This window comes from Chlamydotis macqueenii, chromosome 2 (assembly GCF_036417535.1).
Source record: "Chlamydotis macqueenii isolate bChlMac1 chromosome 2, bChlMac1.mat, whole genome shotgun sequence".
NCBI lineage: Eukaryota > Metazoa > Chordata > Aves > Otidiformes > Otididae > Chlamydotis > Chlamydotis macqueenii.
The window spans coordinates 86,122,139-86,144,941 of record NC_141557.1 but is presented as its reverse complement, the minus strand read 5'-3'; the positions used below and the strand labels follow the sequence as shown (position 1 = coordinate 86,144,941).

At 42.8% G+C, this 22,803-nt stretch overlaps 1 protein-coding gene across 9 annotated transcripts in view; it reads right to left on the bottom strand.

The window, feature by feature from the left end:
- CTNND2 (catenin delta 2) overlaps nt 1-22,803 on the bottom strand; it is a 676,745-nt gene that overhangs the window by 280,011 nt on the left and 373,931 nt on the right. For 8 of the 9 annotated variants that reach the window (XM_086740367.1, XM_086740369.1, XM_086740370.1 and 5 more), the window contains one exon: nt 14,383-14,947. In XM_086740367.1, coding sequence (XP_086596493.1) covers nt 14,383-14,947 — 565 coding nt within the window. The remainder of the gene's footprint in view (nt 1-14,382; nt 14,948-22,803) is intronic. The other variant, XM_086740375.1, reaches the window with a different exon arrangement.

Sequence of the window (22,803 nt, the reverse complement as noted above, 5' to 3'; positions counted from 1 at the left end):
CAACAACTGAAAATAGTATCAAGCCTTTGTAGCAGAAGAGATCTTCTTTGAAGTTTTGCTAGACGTCTTTATCTCAGAAAAGATAAAAGGTTATTATTACAAATTTGAACTGTAAAAGCTTGTGTTGATCCGTGGGCTCTATGCCAAGGCAGGTGCTGTGGCAATACATTCAACTCAGCAAGTAAAGGAACAGAAATACTAGTGTATCAGTGTATTTAGTGAGACATGCCCCAAAAATAAGTATCCAGGAAAAAAAAAAAAACACACCTCTACAGGATATTTGGAAAACCCTGCATTTAACACTTCTCTGACAAAGACTGCAAATCAAGTGGAAGAACAGTGCACCTTTAATTCCCAAAAGCTACATCTTTCTTCCTTCCCATGGCACAAGGCCATACCAAGGCAGACTTGGGGACCCAATTCCTGCCTGCTAAGGAGTAGTGTTGACTAAACATCCAAAACGTCACAGATCTCTGTAGGGCTAGAGACCACTTCCAGCAGCATGAGTGATTTGCTAAAAAGCATTGTTCCCTCCAGCAAAATGAATCAGGTACTATTCCACTAATGCTCACCAGTGAAAACTTCGCTTCCTGATTGTGTTTAACATCGCGGAAAAGCACAGCATCTAAAAAAAAAATTCCAGCAACTCGCAACCCTTCCCCCAAACCAAGCTCAGCTCAGTCAACCTTGAATGGAGCAAGTTCTCACAACAGCTCTTGTGCAGGGAAGGGGAAAGACTTTCTGCACTGACTCCTCCCTGCACTTGGAACAGAAAGAACACCTAAAGCTTAAATCCAACTAGAAGTGAAAGTCTCAAGACTGTAACAGAAAATTCATTAAGGAAGGTGCTTTGTGGAACAGCGGTTCCCAAAGGGAAAACAGTCACTCAGTAACACTGTGGGAAGGGCAAGAGCAGAAAACAAAACTCACTTGGGTAATGAAGTGTCAAGTCTGTCCAACTACAGTATTCCTCAACTGGCTTTTGCTGGGCAACCTGCATTTTTGATGTAATCGTACTGTCATTTCCTGGGAGTTCACAGTTCCAACAGGTTCCTGCTAACAAGGAACATGCAAATAGATCGTTCCAATGAATCCTGACCATGTGTGCATCTTTTAAAAAGTATTAATTTATGATTATTATTGCACATAATTATGTTGCAAACCTATGTTCCAGTCTCCGATACATACAGTTGAAATCTAAGACATCACATCTGGGGATTGCTCACAGAAGAGCGTTTGCAACTTATCTTTTCTAATTCCTTTTACAATGAGATTGCATATTATTAGAGGTGTAAACAATATTAACTTTTGGAGATTTTATCTGCAACACTTTGTACTCAAACTTGCATTTTACTGAGAGAATGGAGAAAAGCATCAGATAGCATTTGTTCTTTTATGTAAAGTCATCTTTGATAGAATATTAAACACGTTCTCCTCCCAGCGGCTTTCTCCTCCTTGGTGAATATTTCCTTGCAATACCCAGTTTCTAGAATTCACCAAGATACAATGTGTAAGTCTGTGATATTCCAGGGGAAAAAAAAAAAAAAAGATTCATTATCTTTGTCTTTCTTTCAACATCACATTCAAGAAAGGGAAGATCTCTTTGGATATTCTGTAACACACTATATTACTCAACAAGTTTTCATTATCCATTGGAGTATCATTGCATTTAAAATATGAGAGTGAAAACACGGAGCTTTTATTAAATGTACACATAATAAATTTGAATATAATCTAACTAAAGAATTTAGATATGCCTGTAAAAAAGTTTAGACCAGCAATTATCCACTTTTACAACTACGTTCAAAAGATCAGCATAGCATTATTCAAGCTGGTTTTAGACTGTTCCCTTTACATATCTATCGAGACCTCTGCTAAAACACTTAAAATAATCTCCTATTATGAATATCATTATAATCTAAAGCAATTCTAACAGGCTTGCTCTAAATAAAAGAATAAAAAATACTGAATGCAGAGACAAAGAAAAGAAATATCATTAATATAATGATCACAAGGAGCTTAAGGACTTAAGTTATGCCGAAGTAATCATCATATGCCATAAAATAAAGTTTTTTTCCTTTTAATTAATTATGCTCACTAATATAGCAATCACATAATACTAAGCATTTCGTATCCAACTTCCAAAAACTAAGAAAAATATCTTACATAAATCCTTCCACAATAAGCACCAAGCAAAAAAGGAAATGGATAGCTACATATTTTTCCTAGGAACTTATTTCAAGCAAAGAAAGAGAGACAATAAAAGAAAAGAAACAAAACCAGCACAACAGCCTTCACAATGTGTCATTAATCTCACAAATTCAGATTATCCCTGAAAAGCATGACAAGGAAAAGACTGTAAGCTGAAAGAGCCCTGTCACTCAAGCAGAGAGTCCATGCTAAAAAGAAATGGCCATGACAAATGCTGCGAGAGACAAATGGTGACAGGAAGTCAACAGCAAAAGGAAAGCAGATCTAAGATAAGAAACATAAGAAATGTGTTCACAGCTTGCAATAAACCACTGGAAGGGTTCAGCTTCAAGAAGGGCTTTCACAGTACTTTCAATTAGAAGGATGAGATGCATGTTAGTCCAAAGGTGACAAACACTTGAGGGATTCTGAACTGTCCCACAATCAGTTCCTGGTTATTCATAAATGCAAGTCACCTGTGAAGCCAACACTTCCACATCATATGGCTGGCTGAAGACATTTGCATCAAGTTTTCCCTGATCTTACAAAAACAGGCTGAAAGCTACTGCAGATTGAGAAAAGCAGTGACACACAATCCAGAACAATCTTGATAAACTTCTGAGAAAAATATATTTTTGGCTAAGACAGTCAATTCTTGAATTCCCAGACTTGCAAGATAGGATCTCAAGCAGGGCAGGAGACAAATTAGATCACTTTGGAGACGACTGCTCAGTTATGTTCAGCATTAGGTTCAGTTTCTTGCCAAAAGCAGCCCAAGGTACAACACAGATGAGGATGACATGAGCTAGACAGGAATTTCACCTTCAGACTGAAAGAAATGCAAGATTTTGACGAATAAGCTTTGAAAATTTTGAAGCTTTGTCAGAGACCAGATAAAGCGCAATCATGGCTCAAGAGTCACTCTATCTTCAACAGGGCTACCAGTTTTAATCCTTTGAGGGAAAACAGAAGAGCATTAGTTCAGAAAGATCCTCCAGCCAAACACATCATGGCTGGTTAGTTAAAGCCCTATAAGCAAAGCCTGTTGGTGAAAACAAGCCACTGACATGATACCTTTTGCCTTCATCACTCCCTCCTTGGTCAAATGCTACAATCCTAAAAGCTGCCAGGGACTCAACTGATCTTGTCTTTGAAAAAAGGCTGGCAAATATTTCATTAAATTACTTATCCTTACCAAGTTGCAGCAGCCTTCATACATAACCTCCATTTACTAGTAGCACCTACATAAGCTAGCAGCCTTTCCTCTTAAGAAAAGAAGCAAACACACTAAGTCAGGTCTGTGTACAACAGGCTTCTTAATTTGTTGATCACCCAGGCATATCTGTTCAGAAGAGAAGAGGGCTGGAAAGACTCTCTCTTGCCCACAGAGGGTCACAGTGGTATACAGTCCCCAAGATGAAGTCCTAACCATATATCATACTCCCAGTTTTCATTGTTATGTGATTAGGCCATGAAATATTCTACTATGTTGCTAACACAGGTGACTGAGACATATTGTAATCAAGCAGGTCACCCAGGTCTTTTCCTACTCTTGTTTTCAGCCAAAGATCCCTAATTTGTAACTAGCTATTAGGTGTGTTACTAGCTCAGTTCCAATTCTATTATTTCCCTCTGATGTGCAAAACTCTTTCTACCCAGGATTTATCTTCCTCTCTTCAGAAAATGGCTCCTAATATTCCTGTATCAAAAAGTTTCCTTGGCATATTTCAGAGTTTTGTTGCAAGACACTAAAATTAAAACGTATTTTTCAAATGGTTGGAATAGTTCTCCTTGCGGGACTTCATTAGTAGCATCCTTCCTTTCTATTAATTTGATTTTCAAAATGACAAACTGACAATGCTCCCTTGCAAAGGTCCTTGCCCAGCTACACTCTTGCAAGAATATCCATCTTCCCTAACTTAACTGAATATTTCCCAAGTGGCACTACAGAAAATGAGTGCTCAGAGCCCTGATAGGAAATAGAAAGACATCAGATACAATCTACGAAAAGGTCAGTAAGCAGGTTATTCCAGTACAATCTGTTTTTGGTTAACTCATGTTGCAAATTAGCCCATTAACCATTTACCACCTTCTTGTCTTGTATTACCCTTTCTATAAGCTCTTGTGGTAATATTGGACAAAGCACTGTGATTACCTGGTCTGCAATTTTTCTTTTACTCAGTCCTCCCTTCCTTGAGGGCATATTAGCACCAAACACAGAGGGCTGTCCTCTCATCTCCCTCCACCTTCTCCCCTCCCCCCCACCCCAAATATCTGAGAGTCCAGTTCACCCTCCTTCACAGACCATGTTCCCAGGACTTTGACACAACGCCTTTGAAGAGCTTATGGCCCCTTTTGGTGAGCAAATGTAAACATGACTGCATCCCTGCTGAACCAGGATGCTCAGGGAAGGATTGAGTGGGATACGGACCTCAGAGAGAGGAGTCCTTTTGCTCTCCAGTCGCAGGAAATCTGCCCCAGTATCAGAGGGCCACAGCTCCTTCTCCACCCTTGCCTTCCTCCCAGGCAACACTCTTTAAACCCAGGGAGAGCTTTAGACCCATGATCAAAAGGTTTTACTGCCTGAGAGCAGCACAGCTGGCTACCTGATAAAAGGGATGGTTCGCACTTGGGTTGGAGGGGGAGGGTAAGGGGCCCTAAGGCAAGATACAGACATACACTATGGAAGAGATAAACATAGAAAAGTATATGCAAAGATCTCCTCAGAAAAGTGAGAGCTGGCTAAGATTAAAGACCACTTGTATTCAAACTAATATGGCACTTTTCTAGTCTTCACTTAGACACTACAAGTTGCAACTTGATGTACTTATTAAAAATCTATGTCATCCAACTGCCAGCTTCATATGCCATGCCTTATAATTGTAAGATTAGTCATCACTTGGTCCTTCTCATTTCAGCATATTAAATTCTGACTTTTGCTTCTACCCACTTATGACAATATCCAGTTCCATGAATTCATTATCATTAGACAGTATCTCTCTGCCCTCTGTAACACCACTTTTACAAAAACCAGAAGCAGTCTGACTGTTCTGGGTCCACACCTAGGTGATCTTCAAGTTTGACTCTACGATTACAGAAAAATTCCTTAATTTATCTCCTATGATTGCTCATAGAGCAAATTTGGTCCAGTAAGCTTCTGGCTGTGACCACTGACAGCTAACGTATTTCACCTATGAGCACTCTGCATCTCAGCATGGGCAGCCATGGGCACCTTCCCACCAAGTTTTGGCCTTAAATAAAGGGGGCCTTCCTCAGCTCCCCAGTCTGCCATCTTCTTCCTGCCCTACTTCATCACTTCACTTTTGATCAGAGGCACCTGCATTGCTTTAAAGCTGATGTGTGCACACAACAACTAAAAAGCTGTTAGATATCCCAAAAAATGAATGCTTACGTTACTGATGAGCTGTATGCCGACTTTCTAGATCTCAGCTACTCCATCACCTACTGCAAACAGTTTGTGTGCCACAGCAGCTGGAAAGGAAGAAGTCTTCCAGTATAAATGAAGGACATGTTCTCACTTATCCTAAATACCCAAAGACCATGAGGCACTAAAGATTTCTGTCACTATTTACTGAGACTTTCATGACAAGCATTTTCAGGCTATTGGATAAGGCCTCGCAATGGGGTTTCAGACCCTGAGGAAGCTACAGCTTCCACATGCGTCTTCTTTGCCCAATGCACAAGCAAGACAAACACAGTCATCTCCATTTAGATCATACAGCACAAGCAAATATTTTCACTGATGCCACAAAAACCAGGAGTTGAAGGGGACCTTCCCCTTGCCTAACACTTCCTATCCCATACAACAGCACTCCCTTTCACTCTGAACAAACGAGTTCAAGGCCAAGGACATTTAGAAAGACCCAAAATCACGTTCCTTGCAACTGAAGAGGACAACGGGCATTTAAGGACACCATTCAGGCCTGAGGGCAAAAGTGGTGGTGACAGGCACAGACAAGACTCAGCCTCAGTAGCACACCCTCAAGACCCAAAAGTCTGGACATATCATAGTTCCTAAAACCTCAACCTCTTCCTGTAATCTCACATACCAAAAATAATACAAATCAACATAAGCAAGACATGGCTATATGAACTGCAGTGCCAACACTGGCTGATGTTATTTCCATTGCTCTAAACAAACGTTATAAAAAGTTAGGTTCCCAAAACACTGCTCTTTGACTTCACGTATTTAATTGGATTTCAGTAGCCAAGAAAAATTGACAGAAGAATTCCAGCTCCCTGGATTAACCATCCTTCTGCTATAGACACTGACCGTTCTCTGCTAGCTTTTTACCAACTTCCAACTCCTCCTTGTGCTTCTTTTCAGCAAGTATATAAGCACAGACGTTTAGAACTCTGCTGTGACGCTTAAGAAATTCCTTCCAGGGGCTTGCATGCCTCAGTTTGAATCCTGGCTGCCTTAGGCACACTGCTAAAGTTTGGGGCCGGAGGCCAGAAACTGCATGCCAGCTTGTGTGGTTACAAACAACAGCACAGGCTGCAGTACTGACCAGAAGTACATTTGATGTTACATTGACCTAACAGCCCATAAACAGCCACTGCCACTCAAGTTTCCCACCGTCACTCAGTTAAAATACTTGCAGCTTCAGACCAGTTGAATCTACTTTCAGCCATGCTGCAGACTGGCTTTCTTTGCCCAAGAACTTGTTATTTTGCAGTATTATTTGATTTCACACCCCTCTGAAAGACCATTGAGAAGATCAGTCAAAGGATTTCTCATATCAAGAACAGGAAGCAAAGGGAAAGGTTATGTTCAGTATGAGAACAGGACCCAAGCTCAGATTTATTTGCAGCTTTTGCTCACACAGGAAGCCAAAGCTCAAGTTGATTAGCTCAAAGACATATCCACACACATGGGGCCTCCCTATTTGGTCCTTATCAATTTTTCTTCTCCTACAAGTATATTCATTTCACGTAAGCTAGATTTGAAAGATGCAGGAACAAAAATCACAGCAATAATAACCTTTCAAAGACATCCCTCTTATTCCTTATGCTTTATTGCTGTAGCCTGTCCATTTTGGATACCTTGCCCAAGCTGGAATTGCGTACTATTGTAAGTGTTCCAGTTGTAACCGTTAAAAACATAATTATTGCTGAAGGAATGGTAAAAGTAAAATTAGCATTAAAGAAAAGCAAAGTGAATATTGAGTTGTGTATTGTATCCGCTCCAAGACCAACACCAGCACTTGTAACCTCTAGATTACAATATGGAAACAAATAACTTAGTATCAGAAAGATACCAAATTGCAACTCTGTGATTAGTATCTGAAATATTACTGAATGCCTACAAATCTTTTGTTTTGTTTTCTTGTCTAAAATAAAGAGTCTCAAAACAAACAGTAGGGAAAAGAAAAAAACAAACGACCAAAGTTAGGACTGCAGTGTCTGTCCCAGAACAAAAGGGCATTAACAATGTTCTCATGTATAAAAGCTCTGACAGCAGATAAATAAATTTTCTAGCTAACAAAAACAAACAAAAAGAAGGTAGAAAAAAATCTATAGAAAACTGTGGTTAAAATTAATGAAGCAATTTTGCTCTCCTTATAAAAGAAATACTCACAGGATTCTGTAAAAATACAAGAAAAATAGTTAAGGGAAACGACTGAGGATCCTTTTTGGTATGATCAATCCTACTGATAGTCCAAGTCCCACAGCTTATCTTAAAGACAAAAAATCCAAAGAATTTCTTTCCTTACCTGTCGAAAGTAGTACAACTGCACAACAAACCTAGATTGTTTTGTTAGCTCAGCTCTGTGTCTCAGGTGGGGATTTTAAGGCACAAAGAACTTCTAATTCTGGGGTGATTTAGATTCCCTTTGGCTGTGGGTTAACACTGCTTGTACATTCCTTATCTATAGCACCCTGTCCAACACGTGAATGATGGTGCACGTGGTGAAGTCATGTCTGCTTTTGTGAATGCTGGTGCGAATTTGATACAGTCTAAAAAGAATATTTTACTTGCATACAGTTTAAGTGCCTCCAAGAGGCTAATTTTAACTCAGGTTAGCACTAACATTGATTTTAATACTACCTAACTGTGCTACGAGTTATTTCTCCTCCATGTTGAGGCATGAAAGAAGGAGGTGGATACTCACAAGCAGTAATGCAGCCATTCTAGCACAAATGCACAGTGCAGCGTGATTTACTGGAGAACTGTAACACTTAACCATATAATTTCACGCTGGAAGGGAGGGATGCCATCCAGAAGGACCTTGACAGGCTGGAGAGGTGGGCCTGTGCCAACCTCATGAAGTTCAACCAGGCCAAGTGTAAGGTGCTGCAGCCGGGTCGTGGCAATCCCAGGCACAAACACAGGCTGGGCGGGGAATGGATCTAGAGCAGCCCTGAGGAAAAGCACTTGGGAGTGCTGGTGGACGAGAAGCTCAACATGAGCAGGCAATGCGCCCTTGCGGCCCAGAAGGCCAACCGCATCCTGGGCTGCATCAAGAGAAGCGTGGCCAGCAGGTCCAGGGAGGTGATTCTCCTCCTCTACTCTGCCCTGGTGAGACCCCACCTGGAGTACTGTGTCCAGTTCTGGAGCCCCCAACACAAGAAGGACATGGACCAGTTGGAGAAGGTCCAGAGGAGGGCCACGACGATGATAAGAGGGCTGGAGCACCTTTCCTATGAAGACAGGCTGAGAGAGTTGGGGCTGTTCAGCCTGGAGAAGAGGAGGCTCCGGGGAGACCTGATAGCGGTCTTCCAGTACCTCAAGGGGGCCTACAAGAAAGATGGGGAGAGGCTGTTCAGCAGGACCTGCTGTGATAGGACGAGGGGTAATGGTTTTAAAATAGAGGGAGGTAGATTTAGATTGGATATTTGGAAAACAATTTTTACAATGCAAGTTGTAGAACACTGGAACAGGTTGCCCAGAGAGGTGGTGGATGCCCCATCCCTGGAAACTTTCAAGGCCAGGGTGAATGAGGCTCTGAGCAACCTGATCTAGTTGGGGTTGTCCCTGCTCCTTGCAGGGGGGTTGGCCTAGATGACCTTTGAAGGTCCCTTCCAACTCTAACCATTCTATGATTCTATATTTAAAGCTTGCAATGAACCAGTGATATATAAATGATCCAATATTTTCACATCTAAATGCATGCTAGTGGCAATGTGTATCAGTTATCTCATACACATTCATGTAAACTGATCTCTTCTGTGTCCATACAACTGCACATCGAAATGCTAAAACATGTCAATGCTCACCATCAAATAGCAGTCCTGCCATAAATCTCTACAGAAAACCAGGTTTCAACATGTCATATGCAATGAAAAGCATATTGAAGGAGAAAGGGCAAAGTAAGGTCCCCAGTGAAGAGGGAGAAGGGCGAGACAAGACAGATGAAGGAGCAGAAGGAACCAGTTAAGACCCTGATAAACTTAGAACTCTTTGCTCAATAAAGAGTGGAAAGCATATTTTATACATTAACCCATGCTACACTTTTATAAACCAGTGTTATTTTAGTAGTAGTACTACAGAGGCATACAAACAGTTCTACCTCAGAAAGAAGAAATTCCTATTCTTTTTCATTTTACAGGCACCTGAAAGAAGATTCTGTTTGCACACACGAGGCTGAGCACTGAAGTTTTCAGTAGCAGCACCAGGGCTGTCTGCTGGTGATGCAGACACTGAGGGATGCTGCAGCTCTTGTTTCAGTGCAACATGCCACCATCACATGAAGAACAACTGTATAATATTCTTTCCACCTAACATAATACAAAATGACTCATGCTAACACTCATTTCTTAAACCTGACCTTTTAGTACAGCTGATGGAGCATGATGAAGTCTTCAAACATATTTTTTTTCTTTAAGTTTCCTGTAATGAAGCAATGCATAAAATTACCTGCCATTGTCTTATATGTCCTTAGCCTTCCCTAAGCTGGGTGACGAGGCAGGAGTGGCTCTGCAACACCAGGTCTGCTCCCCTGTCACGTAACCTGAGGCACAAACTACCTCAACAACATTCTGACCACCTCCTCTCCCTTTGCTCCAAAGCAAACCCACTACTCCTTTAGTACCGTCTATCTGATTCTGGACAGCAGCAGATGCTTCAGAGTGAAGAGTGGGCGCCTGTGCAACAACCTGCCTCCTGAAAGGGCTTCCCCATGTTTCTGCTGCTTGCTGTCCTACACACTCCTCCTTCAAGGCAAAATGGGTTGCTTTGGTGAGTCTGGCTCTTAGAAGCACTTTGCAGCTGAGTCCAGGTGTGGAAGCTGCAAGAAAGTATTTACAAACTGTGCTTTCTGGATTCAGATTGCTGCTTGAACAGACAGTTGAGTATAGAATCACAGAATGGTTTGGGTTGGAAGGGACCTTCAAAGGTCATATAGTTCAACCCTCCTGCAAGGAGCAGGGACATCCCCGACTAGATCAGGTTGCTCAGAGCCTCATCCAGCCTGGCCCTGAATGTTTCCAGGGATGGGGCATCTACCACCTCTCTGGGCAGCCTGTTCTAGTGGTTCCACCACCCTCATGGTAAAAAAAATTCTTCCTTCTATCTAGTCTGAATCTGTCTCCAACACACATCAGAAAACTATTTCCAGAACTGTAATTGCAGATCATAGCAAGACTAAGAATAAACATGGCAAGCAAACACTCAGCAAGAACCACTATATGCACACATACCCCCATACATGCATACACTTGGCAATGGTGACAGTTCAAATACAACTAGACTAAAACCCACTTCTAAAGATGTTTCTAAGGTTACTAGGTTAAAACTGAGTCATTGCATGCTGTTGCAAATGTTATTTTAAACTCGGGATGCAGTCTAAGAACTGACATTTTTATAATTTCAAGTTGTTTCATAATCAAATTTGCAGGAGATTAATATAAATAATGCCACCTCTTCAATTAAGTCTTACACAGATTCAGTTTTGGGCAACCTGTGTTTGAAATCTATTTTTTCAATTTCTTTTTTTTTTTTAAATTGATCATAACTGAAGGTCTTCTCTTTCAAACATCTAACCCTGGTACTGATATGGTTCAGTTTGTTTAGCACACTGAGAACCAGTAGTGTTCATGAGCTAGATAGCTCCAGCAGAAATTTTTAATATCATGCATTTTTTTTTAATTCATTATTTGTATCCCCAGTAATTACTACAAATAACTATTTTTTTCTTCCTAGAGATAAAAAAAAGATTACTTCGAGTAACATCATCCCTGTGATGACACATACATAGCAATGCAACTTCACAGTAATCACAGTAGGCAAACCATCAATCCGTGCAATGTGACAACTACTCTCCACTCCTCCTCCTCTCTCAAACGGAGGGGGGGGGGGAATCCAAAAAATCCCATATTTGTATGTTGTGAACAAGATGCAAAAACCTGGTTTATGGAACATTGACTTTTCAACATAGAATTGCTTGCCATCCTTCTCAACAGGCTTGATTTCTAACAGGAAAACTCCCGCAATAATATACTATACTTACAGGTCAAAGAGCAAACCTGCTCTGAGCAAAAATGCCTATAGAAAAAAAACAAAGATTGCTTTAGTAGTATCTGTAACATCTGATCCTGGCTAACGCTAAAGCATACGTTAATTTTAAGCCTCTGTGTAGCCCATTGACTTCAGTGAATCCAGTGAAAGTCTAGAAGATTAGTCAGGGACTTAACCCTGCTAGCAAATGTGTAACTCTGGGATGGCGAGGAGGCCTTGAGAAACATGCTACAGAATGGTAATGGAAAATAACAGGCAGGAGCACACAATGGGAAACTTTTGCAAAAGAATGGGTCACGTGATAAAGCTCCTTTCAAGGACTACTTAAAAGGCATGTCACCACTGTGGGGAAAAAAAAAATACTATTTACTAACATGCTGTTGCTCCCACTTTGAAAATTTCTGGGTTTTATTTTTTAAATAGCAATATTATCTCTGCATGTCTGTCAACTAACACTTACTCCAGTTACAGGATTTCCCACTTGTTACAAAATAAGACACTGAGATTTCCAGCACACTTAAAAGTAAATCCCTATGAGATACAGTAACTCAGAAGCTTACTTTTTTTTTTTCTGATCGGCACACCACTTGTAAAAGTTAGTGTCGCTTTACCAATTTTTACAAACTTAACAGCAAGCCCAAGTGATCAATCACTGTCCCCCCTCTCCATTAAAATTCAAATAAAAATACACCAGCCATTTCCTAAATGCATGTATCTATACACTTTTCTTTCATCCAAGCCTTAAATCAGTGACAACCAACTCCTCACAGCGGGTCCTAAACAGAGGCAGAGAGGGAAGCACCTCCATTATGCAAGATGCAGGAGCGTTTATTTAAAAGCAATCTGAGAAAATTAATGCCAGTTTCTTAACTTTTTTTTTTTTTTTCCAAATCAAAGCAGAAATCTCCATTAGGAGTGTCTGTACAACCACTACTGGCCAAGAAGTGCAAAAAAGTTCAAACACTTGGGTCTAGTGGAGGACAAACAGCTTCCCAAACACTGTGGCACTTCAGAGTCATTATGATGGGCCTCCAGAACAAGCTTTGATTAAACTGTCATCACAGGTTCAATGCTGCAATGCTACAAAAGATGCTTTCTTCAAAAAACAAAAGCATACTCCAGGTATGACACAAATTCTAATGCCAGAAGTACATAAAGAGAAATATGGACTGCGCCTGTTAGAAACTTCCCGAAGCAAAGACTTCTATCCTAGAACAAAGGTAAGGAAAAATCAGGGAAATACTGGTATATGTAAGTTTTAGATGGAATTGTCTGCTGTTCCTTTGACACTGACAGTTCCCTCCATGCCCGTTCAGGCTCAAACAACTCTTGCTACAGGATGAAGTTGCAAAACTCCCTAAAATACAGTCTGTGGCAATTCTACATTTCCACTTTACAAAGGCAGCATTCAACACCTGCGGTCAACAGTCTGCTGGACTACAGCGGGGAGAAGTTACACTAGCATAATTGCTATATCAATCACTTTGTAATTTGAGACTGAATATTTGACAACAAGATTGATGTCAGGGTCCTGAGATCTCGACTTTGGCACCACTTAGTGATATTATCTCTTTACACGTTTTGTACTTCAAAAATAGCATTATGTAAACAAAAAAAAAAAGTTTAAAAAAGAATTAAAAATGAAAGTTTCCCCACCCTTTAAGTAGGCAAAAAACCCCATCAAGTAGTTCTTACAAGGAGATACACTAATACTGTATTTTATTATCAGTTAATCTGTACATTTAGACAGACTGGAATTTTATGGGATGCCAACAACTGCTGGAGCAGGGGAAGGGAGATGGGCAGTGGAGAGAAGAGGATTAGAAGAGGTTTTAACTCCAGTAAGAAACTTGTGTATCTGCCTGATAAACACAGCCAAACCTCTTTATGTATCCTATTTATCTTCAGATCTATTTATGTCACACAAGAGAACATATGAGCATAGCAGCTGTTACTATAGCAATGAAACTAGAAATTTTGAGAACACACAAAAAAAACCCCACCCCTGAAGGATGCTCAGTTTAGCAGAGAGATGGTTTAGAGCACTGCGTGCCAGCACCTCGCTCCTAGGATCTGTTCAAAGTCTGCGGTTACAGAGATGCTAAATCAGCTGGAACAGCCCATTTCCTAAGAGCACTCGGAGCCAAATCACCGCTACTCTGCACGACTGGGTACCCCGCGAGTTCCTGCTAAGCAACCCCAAACTTGCCCAATGCCCCAGACCCGCCTGCAAATCCGGGGGAGGGCAGCAGAATCGAACGGGTTTTTGACAGCGGCGGCGAAGGGAGTCACGGCGCTAACACGCTACCTGCCCAAACCGCAAGCAGGAGCGAGTAGCCCGGCGCTGCGGGCCCCGCACCCTTCCCGCACCCAGCCCACGGGAGAACTCAGGCACTTTCCTAAAGCAGCAGGCAAGCCCGCCTCTCCCTCCCCACTTACCGCCGCCAGACCGAAACCCGCAATTCCCCCGAACCGGATTTCTGTCTGTCAGCGCCCCCCACCCCGCTCCCTCCCCTCCCTGCCCGGCAGCCCCGTCACCCCGCCCCGGGGGACGCCGCCGCCTGGGGCCCGGTGGGGCCGCCTTTCCCCCTCCCTCCTCCTCCGCGGGCGCGGCGGCACCGCGCATCGCCCCCACACCCCTCACACACCCCCTTCCCGCGCTTCCTCCGCCCCGCAGCCGCGGAGCCAAGGCGCTGGCGGCCGGAATTTACCTGCCAGGGAGCCGGGTCTCTGCAGGGTGGCGGTGGCGTAGAGCTCCTGGGAGTGCTTGCTGTACTGATCGGCAGCGTGAACCAGCCGCTTGGTAGGCGACAGGGTGGCGTAAGTGCCGATGGTGGAGCTCAACTGGTGGATAGGAGAGGAGGAAATGTTAGACTGGACGGTGGGCGGGGAGGTCACTCGGATGGGGGACGGCGACAGTCCCGCCGAGGAGACGACGATGTTGATGGGCGAGCTGGTGCTGTAGGACTTGGCCAGGCGGCTGGGGGACTGCTTCGGGGAGGAGAGGCGCTGCGCGGCGGCGTAGGCGGCGCCCTCGGCGGCGGAGCCGGCCCGCGGCAGCTTGGTGGGGGAGCCGCCGGGCTGGGCGGGCAGCGGGGAGCTCACCCGCTGCGCCGGCAGCGTGGAGCTGGCGTAGTAGAGCGCGGCGGCGTGCTGGGGCTCGGGCAGGTGGAAGGCGCTGCCGTGGCTGGGCGCGAAGGGCTCCCGCGGCTGCGGGGCGGCGGGCGGCGGCGGATCCGGGCCGCCCGGCTGGGCGCCGCGGCCCCCCGGGCCCTGCTGCGGGAAGGAAAGGCAGAGGCGTCAGCGGCGGAGGAGGGCGGGGGGGTGGGGGGGGCCGGCTCCCCCTGCCCTGCGCGGGGCGGGGCTCGCCGGGGGAACCCCTGGCCGCACGCAGCCCCTTCCTGCGCCTTACGCCAGGCCGGCGCCCCTGGGGCTTACGGGACCGGTTAATCTGCTAAAACGCTCCCAGCCGCTGAGGGAAAACCGGCCGCCGGATGGGACTGGGCCGGAGCCGGCAACCGGGCAAACCGCTCCAGGGCCTCTGGCGCCGAAACGTGCTCGCACACCTGCCCTCGCACCGGGCAGGGACCAGCCCCCGGTTAAAATAAATAAATTCCGCCCCCCCCCAACTTTTATCCTGCATACACTAGAAATGAGCAGTTGAAGGGCTTTAGCCGGGTAACTCTCCTCCTCCGAAAACACCCGGTGTCCGTGCGAGCGGAGGCGCCGCGTCGGGCCGACACCGCCCCCGCGCTTCGCTGCTGCCGCGGCAGCGCGGGACCGGACCCTCCGGCGGCGGCAGCACCGCGGGGAGAAGCGGAGGGGAAGATCCTCATCCCCCGGCGCGGTAGCCGGCCGCTTCTTATTTGTTTACGCGGCAGAGGGGACACGGGAGGAGCTCCCGAGGCCTCCCCCGGGCGGCATCCGCATGCGGATGGGGGCAGCGCGAAGTTTCCCTTCAGCCCCGTGGGGGGAAGGGGAGGTTAAAGAGGGGAGCGAGCGAAAATCCTCGGCAGGTGCTGCCTATTAGAAATTTCACTTATGTGCCCGAGCCGCTTCTGGAGCAGCGAAGGATGGAGCTCGCCCTCAAACACGGGTGGCTTCCCAGTTTTGATCGGGGATCGCAGATCTCAAGAGAGCATCTGCGAGTCCGGTAACATTAAAATCCTCTAATAACTGCACCCCGCAGTGAGCAAGAGCTCAGCGCTCTGTTGGAAGACACGCTCTTGTTCCAGACTTTTTTTTGTTTGTTTGTTTGTTTGTTTGTTATGCAGGGGATTTACTTGAAACCTCAGAAAGCGCTCCAAACCCTGGGAACGGACAGTCTGACCAGTGCTTCGCCCAAACACACACACACCTCGCGGCTACTGGTTGCCTCAGGGAGAAAAGCCTTTAAAATGTCAATAATGAATTGCGGGACTTAACGCAAAGAGGTGTGGCGAATGCCAAGAGCAGCGTCATTTCTCCTTTGAAGAGCAAAGTGCTTTTTTAGTGGCATCCTACAGGAAAAGAACAAGTAAACAAAAGCACCACGTTCCTGGTATGAAACGTGATTTATTTTCACAAGGATAGCCAATAAAGGATTTGGTCAGGAACTGAAGACAAGATAAAACAACTAATGAGAGCAAAGAATAAATGAGGTTAAAAATGCCAGAAACGTGTGCTTCTTCCTATGCACGCCTACTGGAAATTCTTCTGTCCTTTTCTGTTTTTACTTTACAGGCTCCACCCCTCATCTTAAATACTTTGCATCTGAGGGAAGAATATATATTTCTTTTTTCTAGACATGGACAAGAAGCAAGGCTCAGGAGGAGCGGCTCCTGATGCTTTGCTCCCAGTTAGGTAGCACGGAAGCTACCAGCACTCGCAGCGTTCAGGCATCTCAAGGGAGCACTGCTGGACCCAAACCTCATTGGCTTCAGGAGGTTTGGTGCCCCGAAGAGCCATGGCCTTATAGATAAACATAATGTAAACTGTTCCCTCCATCTGTTCTGTATGGTAAGTCCCAGGTGGGTAAGGGGATCACGGATGTAAGCAGTCTGCTCACTGTTAAGTCGGGCTGCTCTGACTGCGGCCACAAGTTACAAACACCCCAGCATCAAGCACGAGTCTTGAAATTTTCGTAAGTGGCTGTTGTGGCTTAATGACACTCAAGTTGCTCATTTGAAAGACTCCTAACAGAAACCAGGAAGGCAAACTCTGGGAACATCAATGAACTTTTAAAAGCTGCTTTCATGCTGAGCCTACTTACCATCTCCGCTTTAAACTGCAAAGAAAGCCTAATCTGCAACTGACTGTCCAATACTGTATTTGACAGGTGCACAGTTTTCATTTTCAAGGTTTAAACACTATGGTAACAACCTTTATAAAACAAAAACAGGGTGGCAAGATTTCAGACAACATGGACAGCGCAAATTTTGCACATGACAAAAGGTCATTTGAACCAGCTACGTTACTGATTTGTATTTGGTAACAAACTTTCCTTTTTGGACTGTTAAGTTGTATAATAATGTATTTTGTAATATTCAACATTGTTCCAAAATACAGTCTTCTGCGATGTTTCCAGTGTCTTCTGCAATGTACTGCTAACCCACTGGTAACTTAGGCAGTCTGTCATTGATTGTAAGGATTTTAGGCAAGCAATGTCAACATATATACAGAATTTCTTTTTCTAATCTGCTTCTACACGGCTTGATGTGTCAAGGATTTAGAGTAATTAATTTTCAGTAAACCAATATTATCCCATATTCCTAATAAATCTCTAAAAAGCTGCTGGCATTCTGCAAGTACTAATTCAAAAACAAACAAAAAACCACTTCATGATTGTCTGTTGTAGGAAAGAAGGTGTAGTGGCAGGACACAAAAATTAAATGCTTAATTAAAAATGCAGTGTGTAGCACTTTGTAAAAAGCTAAGCAGTTGCTCTGTGTGAAGGAGAGAACTTTTGGATGAACAGATTGCAATGAAAACATTAGCATGCAGTATTTTGTAGGATGTGACTAATCTCAGACCTATCTTAAATTTCTTGTGACGTTCTTCTGTTTTTTCAAAGGGCCAAGTGTACAGTTACATTCTCCACTTGTGTCTTCATATGCAAAATGTGTTTTAGTTTCTCCTTGTCTGTTGCTGAAGACAATCATAGAGACATCATTGTTCATCCTGCAATGTGACATTATACTTTATATGGAAGAATGAAATACAATGGTATTTTTCCCTTATTTTTCCATTTATCCATTACTGTGGTCAACCTGATAATGAAACTGTGCTCAAACTCATAAACTGAAAGCAAATTTGCTTCCCAGTAGATATATCCTCCTGCATCAATCTATTTCACAGAGATGAAGAAAAATCAAGGACTTTCTTACTCCAGCCCTGTAAATATCTGTTCTAAGACTCAGAGATTTAATTTTTCTGGTATCCTAAAGAAAAGGAGCCTGATTTGCTTATTTAGATTCAATATATGGATTCTCATACATCCTTTTGAACAGCAGAAATGTGTGAAAAACCATGAGAACATTAATACAGCTATGAAAATACTTTCTTACTAGAAAGATCATTCTCTACTGATATGGACAAAATGAGGTCTGCAGAGCCCTGTACAGAAAATTACTGAGGGTATCCAGTTAGGTTATAGTAGGGACTGGAGAACAGTCTGGCTGTTGTTTGCCTGCATTCATGCACTTAATGCACTAAATTTCAGGACATGAGCTTTTTTTTTTTTACAATTCCAATTGAAAACGTAAATCAGAACTGTAACTGGAAGAGATTAAATGAAAGACTGCAACACAGAATTTCTGTTTTATGAAGTGGAACTGAGAGGGGCAAATAACTGTGTTGAATTATTTATTCTGCCGAAAATTCTTCATGGATAAGGAATTACCCTAGATGACTAGGCAGCTTAAAGCAAAACTTTGAGGTCAGCTGCTAATTACTGAAACATCAGCATGTTGACTCTTGGAGGTTGATCCCAGAGGGAAAAACGGTGTGTAAGATCAGCAAAACCTGGATAGCAAAAGTCTCCGAGAACAAGATGACCATTATGTATACGTTAGCAGGTGCAGCAAATTTATTTGGCACCTTATCTAAAATAACTTCAAACTATTTTCTTCTTAGGTGTGCCAAAACACAAAAACAAAATCTGGTAGATTTTGTGCATCTATGTATTGTAATTCACAGGTGCTAAGGAACAGAACTTCTGTCAGTGCAACTGCCTGAGTTTTAGAAACAGAACTAAGAACAGAAAAGGCTTCATAGTCATTTCTTTGGAGCAAGATATAATTTCCAGGAAAATGCTGGAAAATTTGAATCATGGTACCAGTTACCCTTAAGAAATGGCAATTTGTGCTCAACGTCCTGTATACTTCTCTGACAGATAACAGAAGAAATTGAAAAGTTATGTTACATTTGAGTAAGTCTGCATGCTCTTCTTAGGTCTGGATGAACTTGTATCCACAAGCATTTTTAGTTTAGCATTAAATGCCAGCACCAGTTTTCAGCTTGTTTTGCTCTCTGTAACTTTCAGGGATCGGTTGGCCCTTAAAGTCTCAAGCAAGGTTGTATCTCATGAATATGAACATCATAATATGCAGTAAACTGTTGCCCATGAGAAGACCGTTTCTCGTGATTCTAGGGAGGATTTTCCAGTTGGATGCTCAAGTTGCATGAAGATATCCCTCCGGGCTGCTTTGGCTTCTTGAATATTGGTGGGTGTTGCTAGCTTTAGACAGCAAACTTGATCGTACTTACTAGGGTTTCCGAGAGACACGGGTGGTCTTTTAAAGGTTTAGCTGTTTCACAGTCTAGGTGATGCTCTGTGCTCCTTCAGTCACTGCAAGACTGGCAGGTCTATTTTCTGTCAGCCCAAAGAGCCTTCCATATGGCTTTACTAGAGGTATCACTCTGCTCTGGTCCAATGCCTCTGTCAACACTCTTCTACAAAGGGCAGAAGAGGGTATGGAAAGTGCTTAACACTCCCTAGTCTTTGGAATGCAGACTTCAGTCCTTGGGCAGCACCTGTGTAAGGGCCATTCCTTCTGCAGGACTTCTTTGCTGTCATTTAGAAGTTCCTGACCTAACTACGAAGATGCTACCTATGTCCAAATGCACTTATATAATAATAGGTGCCAGACTATACTTCTAGATCCCTCAAATGTGGCCTACTTCATCTGTTTTTCCTGATCTTATCACAAAGGTCATGGCCAGCACAAGGTCATTGCTATACTGTGTTTGCAAAATATACTCCAACAATACTAGGAGAACTTGTCAGTCTACCTGATCTTAATCTCAAAGGCCATACGTATAGATGAAGGTAGGTAATACCATCATAGTCTTCTACATCCGCAAACAGAATTGTGTGAGATCCTTTCAGGGTGTTCAGAGATGGTCAAGCTCGGGTTTTAAAGCAGCAATGAAAGCTGCAATCATTACCTATTGTAGGTAGGATCAAACCAGCATCATGCAAATCAATTCTTCACTGTCATAAGCTGTGCTAGTGAACTGTTCTCCCTGAGTGTCATAATAAAAGTAATCTGTCTTAAGATTTCAACTGCTTCCTTTAATGACAGAGAAATTCCCATGTTCGTATCTGGAATCCAGTTTTAAACACATCAACATCTGCCACATTCTACCAGAAGTGAAGCCCTTATTTTAGATTTTGTCTGGGCAGATTATCAAGCAGCCTGTCACCCTGTGGCAGAGATGACTGTTGGCAGGAAGAGCCACGAGTCTAACTGAAAAAGGCCAGTGTATAGTTTTTGCTTGACAGCTGAACATGTTCTTGTACTCATTTACTAATATTCTAAATAGGGCTTAGTGAGGTGAGGTGGTCTGATGAATGACAAACTTATGACTTGTTTATAGGAAAAAGGATACAAGTCAGAAAATTAAATGTTACGTGATTTTTCAAGGCTCTTTTTTTTTTTTTTAAATACCTTTATTTTCCATCTACTTTTTAGGGATTTTCAAATTCTGTACCAGCTTGTTCAGTCCAGAAACTGCAGGAGCATAGGATAATACTCAGGAGATTTACCTCTGTTGCTGCCTCAGCTTCTGAAAAGACCTCAGCATCACCAAAAGCTAAAAAACTCCTCATCCAGAAATGTAAACTAGTTTCACTTCCTTTCTCCTCCCCTTGCAAATACATGGCAGAGCATCTGGAAAACCACTCTCTGCATTACCTGCTATGCTTTCTGTTCCTATGATATCTACAACATAAGCTGACCATTCTCAAGATGACAGTAATCCCAATCAATTAGTTGTTCAAAAATAGAGGATTCACTTACAAGCAACTCGTCTGCAAAATCTGCTGTTTTTTGTAGTAAGAGGCACTACTGATTCTTCACAAATAACCTTAATCAATTTATACATGCTATATGAGGATCTGGACACCAAGCTGGATAAGCTGTTTTCGGTGGGGAAATAGAGTAATTCCCTGCCCGAGGAGCAGTTGTTGCTAAGAAATCCTATTCCAGTAGTATTTAGAAGGTAGAAGTTTTGTGTTCTAAAGTACTCAAAGCAGTGGAAAAACTCTATGATCTATAATGAAGTCCTCCAAACTGACAAAAATGTTAGATTGCTCTTTGCAGCACTATACAGGAAGTCCCAAGACTAATTAGTTTCTCTTTTTCATACAATTGCCTTTTCTGAAATTGTTCTTGCTGTCACAGCTGGCCTTGGGACTATTTACATATTTTTTCCATGCATTTGGGCTATCATTCATGTTCAGAGATAGCTATATTCCTTGCACACAGATACCAAAGGAAATTATCACAATCTGAGCAGTTTTGACTCCTGAGGCTTATTTTAATTATAATAGGGATAGCAAAACAGTTCCAAGGATTGACTTTTTTTCTCCGTAATTGTGGAATCAATAATGGTCATATTCAGAACTTTTTAACTTTCAACTCTTCCTCTTCTTGTTTGCCCCTTTTAAAACATCCTTTTTATGATACTAATTCATAGCTTATACGGCAGTTTGTTAATATTTTCAAGATATATTTTAATGGGTCTGAAGTTGTCAAGCATCCTTTGCAGGATGATAGTGTGAAAAATTATTATGTTCTGTGAGTTATTTTCCTGCAGAAAAATCGTACCATACAATCTGGAGGAAGCGGAAGAACAAAAACCTATTTTCTGCCCTCTCATACCAAGAAAAAAAGGTAGGAAAGGTTGCCTTACTAACTTACTAGTTACCTTTCTGAAGGTAACCAGGTCTCTGTGAAGTAGATTGTTCATGAGAGCGTTTCAGATCTAAGCAATGGCTGTTCAGTGTAATTTCAGTGAAAGAAATCTAGATCATTATTTTTTCCCCTCACCATGAATTCATCCTTTTCTATCAATGAGTAGGATGAAATTTATATTAAGAATATCACTACTTCTAGCCCCTAGACAATTGCACACTTTCCCTTCCTGCCTTTTTTTTTTTTTAAGACTCTTTTTCCTTCCCCTCTCGTTTCTTCTTTCTTTTTGTTTCTATTGCTCTCATAACCTGTTCCCTTTCCATCATCTTATTTTTTCTAGCCTCCTTGAAGAATGCATCCCAGCCTCTCAGGCTAACCCCCAAGATACGATGCTTTCCACAAAGCACTACTCCCGATGACATCTGCCCAGGCTACAACTAGATATTATAGCTTCCTCCTTCTTTCTAGCTGGAGTCCTGCTCTCCTGCTGGCTCCAATCCCAAAGAACATCAGGGAGGTCCTCTTTGGCAAACACAGAAAAACCCTGAGGCCTTACTACTTATGCAGGCTCGTTTTAAACCTTTCATAGAAGAAAAAAAAAAGTACCTACCCAATTTGAAATGAAATTTAAGTGTGCTTTATTTCACTTTTCAGTCTTAGAGGATAGAGCAAATTGAGAGAATAGAATATTGTATGTCTCTCGGTATCCCACAAGCTGTGCAATGACTATATAATACTGGAAATCTCTTAGCAATTTAAGGCTTTGAAATTCAAATACTACTCACTTCTACAGAATCCTGAATTATAAAGTGTCCCAGTGTCACACTGAGATGGTCTGCTTTGCTGGGGCAGTTAAGGTCTAAACAGAGAAAATAACCTGAGCTGACAAACGAAACCCAGTAAGACTTTATTTATGTACAGAAGCATGAACGCTTCTAGAAATCTTTGTTTAAA